The sequence below is a fragment of the Siphateles boraxobius genome, unplaced genomic scaffold (genome assembly GCF_051911475.1).
Source record: "Siphateles boraxobius isolate OS27281-9 unplaced genomic scaffold, OSU_SipBor_1 66, whole genome shotgun sequence".
Taxonomy (NCBI): Eukaryota; Metazoa; Chordata; class Actinopteri; order Cypriniformes; family Leuciscidae; genus Siphateles; species Siphateles boraxobius.
Genome location: NW_027509193.1, coordinates 4,827,575 through 4,838,498, shown reverse-complemented (window position 1 = coordinate 4,838,498; position 10,924 = coordinate 4,827,575). Strand labels below are relative to the sequence as shown.

General features: G+C 40.4%; 1 protein-coding gene and 1 pseudogene across 3 annotated transcripts; both read left to right on the top strand.

The window, feature by feature from the left end:
- The first annotated feature begins 1,621 nt into the window (after nucleotides 1-1,621).
- LOC143721397 (C-signal-like) lies at nucleotides 1,622-9,321 on the top strand. 2 transcript variants are annotated; one of them, XM_077211703.1, is made up of 7 exons: nucleotides 1,622-1,890; nucleotides 1,979-2,033; nucleotides 2,148-2,335; nucleotides 2,882-3,043; nucleotides 3,154-3,264; nucleotides 3,485-3,570; nucleotides 9,130-9,321. In XM_077211703.1, the coding sequence occupies exons 1-7, from the start codon at nucleotides 1,744-1,746 to the stop codon at nucleotides 9,155-9,157; spliced, it is 777 nt and encodes a 258-aa protein (XP_077067818.1). In that variant the 5' UTR covers nucleotides 1,622-1,743; the 3' UTR covers nucleotides 9,158-9,321. The 2 variants fall into 2 exon arrangements, with proteins under 2 accessions (XP_077067818.1, XP_077067817.1); XM_077211702.1 differs by lacking the exon at nucleotides 9,130-9,321 and having other exon boundaries at nucleotides 1,630-1,890; nucleotides 3,485-3,795.
- LOC143722174 (C-signal-like) lies at nucleotides 5,093-8,553 on the top strand (annotated as a pseudogene). Its single transcript, XR_013196849.1, has 6 exons — nucleotides 5,093-7,116; nucleotides 7,178-7,235; nucleotides 7,335-7,522; nucleotides 7,602-7,763; nucleotides 7,895-8,005; nucleotides 8,354-8,553. The product of XR_013196849.1 is annotated as a C-signal-like (transcript).
- Nucleotides 9,322-10,924: the final 1,603 nt, after the last annotated feature.

Genomic DNA, 10,924 nt, shown 5'->3' with positions numbered 1-10,924 from the left:
GTCCCATTAAATGTCAGTCTGCTATAGCCAGACTTGTAACTTCTGGTGTGTCAAATTATCAAACTTTCTGTGAAAATAAGGTCTATTTTCAGTAGTCTAGTGATGTATGAAGCACAACTCACACAGAAGTCACTTTTAAATCAAGAAGCTTTCTATTGGTCGACGTGGCAATTCCGCACAACCAACTAGAACCCGTTGGGAAATATTTCCCTCTCGCCATAGCATTGTCCAAAATATCTTGATATGCTAAACCATTAAGATATCCCTGCACTGAAAGTAAGGGGCCAAGCCCAACCCCTTAAAAACTGCCCTATACCATTATCACTCCTCCACCAAACTTTACAGTTTGCCTGATGCAGTCCAAGCAGGAAATGTTCTCCTGGCATCCACCAAACTCAGACTCACCCATCAAACTGCCAAACAGAGAAGCGTGATTCGAAGCTTTTCCACTGCCCCAGAGTCCAGAGGCGGTGTGCTTTACACTTCAGTCGACGCTTGGCATTGTACTTGATGATGTGAGGCTTGCATGCAGATCCTCAGCCATGAAAACCCATTCCATGAAGCTTCCTCTACACAGTTTTCATGCTGAAAGTGGCAACAAAATATCCCCCACACAATTACACTACCACCACCACCAGCCTGACCCTTTGATACAAGGCAGGATGGATCCATGCATTCATATCGTTTGTGGCAAATTCTGACCTGACCATCTGAATCTGGCAGCAAAAATCCAGACTCATCAGACCAGGCGATGTTTTTCCAATTTTCTATTGTCCAATTTTGGTGAGTCCTTGTGAATTGTAGCCTCAGTTTCCAGTTTTTAGCTGACAGGAGTGGCACCTGATGTGTCTTTTGCTGCTGTATCTGCTTCAAGGTTGGACATGTTCGTTCAGAAATTCTCTTCTGCAGATCTTGGTTGTAAAAAGTGGTTCTAAGAGTTAGTGTTGCCTTTCTATCAGCTCGAATCAGTCTGACCATTCTCCTCTGACCTCAACAAGGCATTTTCGCCCACAGAACTGTCACTCACTTGATGTTTTATTTTTTTCTGGCCAATCTCTGTAAACCCTAGAGATGGTTGTGCGTGAAAATCCCAGTAGATCAGCAGTTTAAGCCCGTTTGGCACCAACAACCATGGCATGTTCAAAATCACTTAAATCAACTTTCTTCACCATTCTGATGCTCAGTTTGAACTTTGAACTTCAGCAAATCGTCTTGACCATGTCTACATGCCTATATGCACCACGTGATTGGCTGATTAGATATTTGCATCAACAAGCAGATGAACACGTGTACCTTATACTCACCGGCCACTCTATTAAGTTAATCTGCTCATAACGTGAAAAATGCACTGGTGAAAAAAGTTGTACAGATGTTTTTATAAAGATACCAGGCAACACAGTTTTTGTTATTTCTTGCAGAGACTGCGCCTTTATTTGAATAAGCAACCACTATGTTCCACCCAGGTGTATTATTGTTGCATTAACAAGCAGTAACAAGCAGTCATTGTTAGTATTTGAATTGATAGCATAAGTCAAACTGAAAACTCATCTTGGCTTGTTTTGTTTCTTTTGGTTTGTTTTTAATTCACTCGCTCTGTGTCTTCATATCATTTATCGTTTCCTCTTAACCTCAATAAGACATGACGCAGTGCAATACACCTGTGCAAAATGGGCGTGGGGTTCACATAAAAAGCACAGGTAGGGTCAGATTGGTTGACAGAAGCAGCTTGATAACCTTAAGAACATGGCAGCAGTGAAAGCATGCAAAATCCTGATCACAGGAGCCAACAGGGGCTTGGGTTTAGAAATGGTTAAGCAACTCTCTGAGGATTCTTGTCAAAAACATCATATTTTCGCAACCTGCCGTGACCCCGATGGGCAGAAGTCTGAGGTGAGTTATAAATAGCTAACACAAATAGAAAAATACCAGGAGAAATCTTAATTTACCTCATTTCATTTTGCATATTACCTTTCTTAAGGAACTGAGAGAACTGGTGAAAAAGCATCCAAGTGTGATCACTATCATACGTCTTGGTATGTGCATGTCTCATTCTTGGTGCATTTTACATTTTCACTGTAAATTAGTTTTGAGATTTACCATTTCATTCCTTAATAATTTAGCACTTCTATTTGTTCTGTTACTATTAGATGCTGATGATCCATGCAGTATCAAAGAGTCAGCCAAGAAAGTGTGTTCTCTCGTGGGAAATAGCGGCTTGAACCTGCTTGTGAATAATGCTGCGATCGTGGCAAATGGCACCATTCTGACCAGCCGTGTTGAGGACATGAAAAACACCTTCAACACCAATGTGATAGGACCCTTACTAATCATTAGGGTAATGTAGAACGGATTATTCTAAGCTCTGAAACATCAATCTCTCCAATGGAAGTAATGAAATTATGAAATGGGTTGGTGCAATGGCCCTGCTGGCTACACCTTTAGGCTGGGTCTTTCACTTTTGTGCCACTGGGATATAGGCTGTTAAAATGAGTGCTTCTGGGGAAGAACACATTTGATGTGCCAGAATTTGTAAAGTTCATGGCATTGTACCAAAAAAAAAAAACAGTTGAAACAAGCCTTAGCTGGTCTTTCAGCCTGATTATCAGACCATCTAGACCCAAAGACAGTGCTGCACCATTATTTAAGTGAGCTACCACTTAGTTGCGAAGTAGTTTATTGCAGTTGCTGCAGATCACTAACTAGTTAATGTAGTCATGGATCACGACATTGCCCTGTCAATCAGTCAACTACTTTTCTAGAATCGTTTTACTACAGTAAAAAATGATTGGTCAGAATAAGCTACAACAACAGACTTTATGCTGATAGACATGTCAAATAAATTTTTAATACAGTGACATGTAATTCTCATTCTTTTATGTAGGAGTACCTACCGATTCTACAAACAGCGGCCAAAGCCTGTGGGACACCAGGCATGTCCTGTAATAAAGCAGCTGTCATCAATATCTCCACTGTGGCGGGATCCATGACCAGAATGCCTGGCATATACAACCATTTCCCAACGTTGCCATATGCCGTGAGCAAGGTACATCAATGTCCGGTTTAGGCACTAGATAAACTGGATTAATGTCATTGCCCGTGAAGTATTGATGGCATGAGTTGATGCATATCTCCAATGCTGTGTTTACCTATCAGGCAGGATTTAACATGCTGACTGTGTTGGCTGCTGAGGAGTTAAAGCCGAATGAGATCCTATGCATGGCCCTTCATCCAGGATGGGTGAAGACTGATCTGGGTGGAGAAGAGGTGAGTGTAGATTCCTTAAATCCATGTTTTATTTAATGTTACTTTCAATTACAGAAATTTTAATTTTAAAAATCTACTTATCTAGCATTTAAACTATTTTTTCTTTATTCGCTGAGTGATCACATAAATCCATTACATCACACAGACTGGTTTGGTAATGCCGCAATTGCAGTTTGAAGCTATATTTATTTTCAATATTGCATGTTTGTTTTTTCAACAGGCAACGCTTGAATCAAAAGAAAGCGTGGAAGGGATGTTGCGTGTCATTGGCAGCCTTACTGAAAACCAGCACGGCGGATTCTTGGACTACACTGGAGAAACGGTGACTTGGTAGACCAGAAGAGCAAACTCTCTCATATGAAAGGTCATTAAAGGCTGATCCAGGTTCAAACTGTCCTATTTTATCTATTTGTCATAAAAGGGCACACCTAATTATCAGCACTTAGTTTCAGGACACAAAAGTTTATGACAGACACATGACAATTTTATATCATTTTATATTTTAAACAATAAAACATTCTGATCAACAAATTAGTACGGTGTCTTTTTTGGTATATGCTGTAATGACTGTGCTTATCAATTACACGCACCATTGAATCAGGGAGAGAAGTTAATAAAAAAAATATTCTCTGTAGTGCAGCAGTTATACCAGTGTAACAGGTATAACTTAGAGCTTAGCATCAGCTAAGAAATCAGTTACCTGAGTCAACCATCATAGAGCTTAGCACTCATTATGCAAATATATTTGTCTACAGAATGCCATGATGGACCAATCAAAATCAAATATTCAGAACAGCTGTGTAATAAAGACTAAATATGAAACTACCTTAGCCGCAAACATGTCTTGCAATATCAAGAATGTATTAAATTAAAGTCAGCCGCGGACTCAGCGCCCTCCACATCAGCAAAGCTAAAGAAAAGTCGAGCCAAATGTCACTTAAAGAAGCGTTTGCTAAAGGGATGTTTGTTCTGGTTTCGAAGCAATACTTTTGAAGGAATAACTAATGCAAGTAGCATAATTGTTACGTGGATGCAGATTGACGAACCCAAAAGCAGACTGAAAGCTCTTCACACAATTTATTGAAGACAAAAAGGGGAAAACAAAGCCCACGAGGGGGCAAAACAAGACAGGACTTGGGTGACTAACTAGACAACGACACTGACAAAATACTAGAAAACAAACAACACTTCGAGAGATACTAACAATGACTAGACCGTCAATGACAAGACTTTCACAGGATACTCACAAGTAACGTTTGGCAATGAACCGACACAAGACAGCAAACACAAGGGGATAAAATAGGGAGACACTAATGACAAAGACAGGTGAAGCTGACTAGACAATAATGACGAGACGAGGATAACAAGGGGGCGGGGTAACGTAACGAGACAACACAAGCACATGGCTCAAAACAAGACCATGTGCTTGCACAAAAAACATGATACTGTCATGATCCTGCCGCAAGACAAGAGAAAATCAAGGACACGAGGGCAGAATCATGACAATAATTGTGTTTTACTTTTTTTTTATAGACCTCAAAAGCAATGCAAGACAAGTTTTCTTTTTATATTTACTTGAATGCACGTAATGTTCCTGGACTTGTACTTGAACTAGCAAAAGTATTCCAAGTTGTTCTAATTGTGTTGTTTAAAATAAAAGTTCTGTATTTTGACTGCAATTGTCTTTGCATTCTGATTCCTCACTTCATTAGAATCATGAATGGCTCTTATTTGTAAACAACAGCATAATTTTCTGGGGCCATGCAAACCTGTATTACTAGTGTGGAATTATTCTACAATATTCACTAATGACAGTAAAATTGGATTGGAGGACTGAGGTGGAGTCGGTGGGACCAATGGCAGAGAAGCTGGAGGAATGGAGGAACCAAGTGGAAACATAGGGGTGAAGGGCCAAGGTACAGTCGCGCCACCGGATATCCATGGTGAAGCCGAAAGGTCGAAGGGCTCAGGTGGATTAATTTGTTCAGAGGGGAAAAGTGGAGCCATAGGGTCAAAATTTATAAGCTGAAAGGTAAGGAGTTTACTGGGCTGGACACGACCAGTGGAGGAGGAAGGGCTAATGGCCTGGGCGAAACCAGGGAGTTCATATGGCTGGACAGACCAGCGGAGGAGGAAGGGCTAGGGACCTAGGTAGAACCAGAGAGTTCATTGAGCTGGATGGGACCAGGAGAGGAGGGAGGGTAATAAGTTTCAGAATTAAATCCAGGATGGACCGATCAATAAACACTGGGTCCAGGACAGATAAGGCAGTGGGAAATGGGTCTAGGACAGACAAAGTTGTGGGTGCTGGCCCCAGGATGAGCATGGCCTCTGGCTGAGTGTTTGTGATGGGCTGGTGTGCTGGCTCATGGTCCATGGTGGACTTGTGCACTGACTCAGGCTCCATACGGAGCTGGGTGCTAGCCCAGGATCTGTTGCAAGTGTGACGACAGGCTCTTCGCCATAAACTCTTTTAAGCTCATCAATCCTTTAGGATTCTATTCTGTCCGTCAGTTTACTAATTTTAAGCAATTTTTTAAATGGCCTCAAAATCAAAACAATCCAAGAAAGATGACGTTATGAAGGACAATGCACATGCATTAGCAGATACACTAGAACATATTTTCCACAGAGCATAGAGGGTCCTTCACTTCAGACTTTAAATATACATTTTTTAACATTGAGGCAAAGCTGGACACATTAGATACAACGGTGAACAACCACGAACAGCGACTCCATTCACCCGAAGCAAACTAATATGAGTGCCTAAGTAATGAAGTTCTAGAGTCGAAGTATGCAACTTTAGTCTAGAGGGACAGAGCCTGACAGAGATGAGCGAATGGCGCAGTACATGGTCTGATACAATGCAAGATTCTACATATTATACTAATGTCAAACTTGCTAAAATATACCCCTCGTTCAGCGATGCATGCAATCTGTACAAACATTCATCGGCAGATCTCATTCATTCATTCGGAGGATGTCATATTTTATTTTACTCACTACTTTAATTTATGTCATTTGTTTATGTTTTCTATGTTAACATTAACATTGGATGTTGCTAAGAGCTTGGTTGTATGGAGCTGTTTGACGGAGATTGGAGTTGATTGGGGGAATAATGCTGGATGTTTGTTTATGATTAGTTATTCCCTTCTGAAAAAAAATATATGATAAATTATGTATTACAACACATGAATATTATAGATCTAATGTAGTAATATTATATTAAATAAGCTATATTAGTTAATTAAATACACTCCAAAACCACACACAATAAAGTTCTTCAATCTCTTTATCTGACGATGCTTGGGTCATTTGTGATCCTTTTATCTTAGCCTACCATTTTGGTTTTGCCTCATGAAGTAAATAGGACATAATTGCATGCGTATTGCCTATAAAAGAATAGCTCCTCAGGGGGCGTTAAGAAAGGCACAGAGTGGGCTGACTTTGACTTACAAAGGACTTTGATTCATTCCAGCTGCAGTACAAGCGATGTGGATCTTTAACCTCTAATCTCACTCCTGACACAGCGTATCTGATTTGATATAAAATATTACAGCTTTTTGGGAAGCATCCAAGTAGTAATATTCCTCATATAATCCTGCCACAGTGTGTGTGTTATGGGGTGTGGAGTCAACTCTGCTCCATATAAACGGCTCTACGGAGAGGCAGGTTGAGAGATTGGAAGAACCAGACTGATCATCTTTGAACATGGCGGCATTAAAGGCGTGTAGTGCTCTTGTGACCGGGGCCAACCGAGGCTTGGGTCTAGAAATGGTCAAGCAACTCCTGGAGGCCCGTTGCTCAAAAGTTGTTGCTGGATGTCTTGACCCAGATGGGACCAATTCTGAGGTGAGTATTCAAGAGATTAGGACAGCTAAAGAAATCTGCATTTATCAATATTCTTTTTCAGATTCAGGCACTGAAAGAACTGGCCAAAAAGCATCCAGGTGTCACCCTCGAGCACCTTGGTACATGTGCATTTATGTTTTAAAATGGAAGTAGTTTTTTGAGATTTTAAATAATATTTAACTTTACGACTTCAATTTTTCTGCAATGATGGCTTCTAGATGTCGCTGATCCATGCAGTATCAAAGAATCTGCCTAGAAAGTGGGTTCTCTACTGGGCAAGAATGGTTTGAACCTGATCATAAATAATGCTGCAGTGTTGCCTTCAAAATCCATGCTGACCGCCACGGTTGAGGACATGATCCACGCCTTCAACACCAACATGCTAGGACCTTTATTTGTCATTAGGGTAATGGAAAGAGTTTTTGTGAACAAGACTTGATTTCTTGCAATATCTAAAACACTTGGTTGTGAATGTCTTTAATCAGGAGTACCTGCCGTATCTGCGTGCAGCAGCTAAAGCCAGTGGCAAACCAGGGATGTCATGTGATAAAGCAGCTATGATCAACATCTCCACAAATGCAGCATCTATGAGCATCGTTCCATCACTGCAAGGGCCGTTCCCGTTCCTCCCATACAGTATCAGCAAGGTACACAAGAATACTTTTTTTTCAAGGGGGCAGCAAAAATCGGATTGTTTCGGCTTATCTGAAACTGAAAAACATATTAGAATTAGGTTCAGTGTGAAAAAAATCTCTTCCTGCATCTGTTTTCCTTTCAGGCAAGTCTAATCATGTTGACTGTGTATACTGCAATGGAGTGAAAGGCAGATGAGATCCTCTGCATTTCCATTCACCCAGGATGGGTGAGGACGAACATGGGGGGAGATCAGGTAAATCTAGATTCAGTAATAAAGCCCTTACAGCTATACTTTTTCCCTTGTTTTAGTCTGTTCCTCTGACTTAATCATTCCCCAGGAGTCAGGTATTATTGATTCTTTCACCTTTTTATGCAAGACATTTGAAATATGCATGAAAAGGTTGAATTTTAGTTTATAATCAGTTCTCGTGATGAAAAGTTATATCAGCCTGATGCTTCAGTGTTTTTCATTACAATTCCTCTGGAGTCTCTCAGAACACAAACAGAAAATAAGGTTTATATCACAAATTTACACATGATGGTCTCTGTGTGACAACATTACACTATTTTAATTGCATGTCATTCCCTGTTTGTCCACCAGGCACATATCGACACAAGAGAAAGTGTGGAGAGAATGCTGCGTGTCTTTGGCAGCCTTTTTCTGAGAATCAGCATGGCAAATTCATGGACTACACTGGAGAAAGCATTGACAGTATAAGAAGTGGACAGAGCCATCTCATTGGAACTCAGTTGAGACAGTTGAAGCCCATTTTTAGCGATTTTTTAGCACTTCCGTTCTAAAAAATGAACGCGCAGACTCAAACCGACTCAAACTAAGCTTGATGACGTGAGCAACCTGTCTGACAGACGTACATCTTCTAGTAGCTGTGCGTGAAAATTGCCAACGTTAATCACTTCATATGTATTCACTTGCCACATACCGAATTATTTCCAATTCCCCAAAAACGTTGTTGAACTATTTTGTCCCGTTGCTTTTATGGACTCATTATCTATGGGCTTCTCCCTTGACGGGACGTCCTCCCGATTGCCTGCGAGCTTCTCCTCCTGTCTATACGGTAATGTCTCTATTGTGCGACAAAAAGTTGCGTGGTTATGACGCAATCGTTAGCCTGTTTTTAACAAAAACGGCTTTCTACGGGGCCATAACGTAAGATACAAAGTAATGGAGCCTTTTATACCTTGTCGTGTTTATTTAGAAATATATAATGGACAAATGAAGTCTTTGGACGCCTCAGATGTAAAGTTATTCGCTGTCAAAGTGACGCCAAAATGAATGGGAGTCAATGGAATGCTAACAGCAGGGTTCTGCTACAATGGCGGCTCCCGCGAGGCTTCAACTTCCGGCTGATGGATTACCCCCTTGGGAGAAACATTGCCCTGGTAAAACAGAGGAACACAATTTCTCCAATCATCAAAAGGCTGATCCAGATGCCATATTTTTACCCCTTTTTTAAACAATAAACACTTCAAATCAACATGGGATCTAACGGCTCAATCTCAATTTAAGAGCAAACTTTCAATCCCTATAATCTCAGTAAATCAAATACATTTTGTGTGTAAATGTATTAAGCTCTATACACTGTCCATTTAGAAGGAAAGACCTTTGAAAGCGATTTAAGTTTGAGATCAAGACGAATCTCCCATATTTACACATATCTGTCAAGTTTAAGAGTTTCTGAGTCTTAGAGTCAGCTTGTGCTGTTGTGAGCCACGTGGCCTGAGTATTCGGAGGGTCCTAGTCCACCATAAAGCCCTATTTCTCATCCACAACTGCAAACAATGCAACCTTTCACTTGGCGGAGATCACCACCATGAGGCTGATAGCGGTACTGCTGTTCCTCGTGGCCTCTGCTTCTGTGGGCCAAACAGTCACTGACAGTTCATCCAGTTCAGCCTTGTTTATTCTTGACACATTCCCTCTGACGTGAACCACAGAAGAGTGTATTTCCTGCGTTTCAACTCAAGTCAAGTCACCTTTACTTATATAGCGCTTTATTCAATACAGATTGTTTCAATGCAGCTTTACAATGGATAAACAGAAAACACTGATTTAATGATGCAAACAGAATTTCTTGTGTTTTCTGTCTTTGGTTTCCTTTTCGTCTGCAGAGCTGTGTCCAAAATCTCCTACTCCCTATAGTAGATGTACATGGGTTGTAAACAACTTCTTGCAGTGCATTCTGGGATTGAATGAGTGCCCTAGATGTTTTCGGACACCACTACAAAATGTCTTGAAAGGTTTACATAATGGCTAAAAATGTCTCTATTCTTACTTCTGCAACTGTTGAGCTCTGTTACCCAATAAAATAGTTGGGTCCGCTGTCTGAACAAGGCTCCTAGAATTATTGTTTTAGAATTGCAGTTCAACTAATACACAGGAGTTTTGAATGCAAGTGTATACTCCTTTCTTTTGCTTTCTGCACCTTTCACAGAAACTGCTGTAGCTTTATTTCCGTGATCTAAAACTTTGTTCCACAGGGAGTTACTGTTGATATTTGAGTTGGGTCAAGCTGAAATGCATCATAGCTTCACTCTCTCTCACTTTTTGTTTATGTCAGTTATCTTTCCTCCTTGGCTTGTTGTGGGGGTGGAGTTAGGCATCAGAGAGGCATTTATTTACCACAATATAAAAACCAAGTCCAAAAAAGTGAATAAAATGTCTGAGGGGATAGTGTCCATTTGATTTTGATTTTATTTTCCTCTAAGCCACTTGATGGCACAAAAATTGCTGCAGCACTTTTCAAAACATCCTTTTCAAGATGCACGTAGAAATATGGCTGATCCTTGGTGCAATCGCGGGCAGCAGCACAAAGTTGATTCTGGGCCGATTTTATCTAATATTTGGTGTTTTTAAAGATTTTGTAGATTTAAGTAGCAAATGAGGGTTGCTAAAATTTATGAATATATTTTGAGACATTGGTTTTCTTAATGATTTTCAGTTTTGTTCAAACTAATTAAAGAAACAGTATTTCAATAACGGAAGAATATGTAAAAGTATGGTATTTGGGGTAAAAGGCCCTGCTGTTGGGGCAAGATGATAATCAACAGCTGGCTGACTTTTGCATTTGTTGACATCACATGGTTAGATTCAGATGGTAAATAACAAATATTAAGTTGGGTGTCCACCTTAGAGATAATCAGCATATTTATA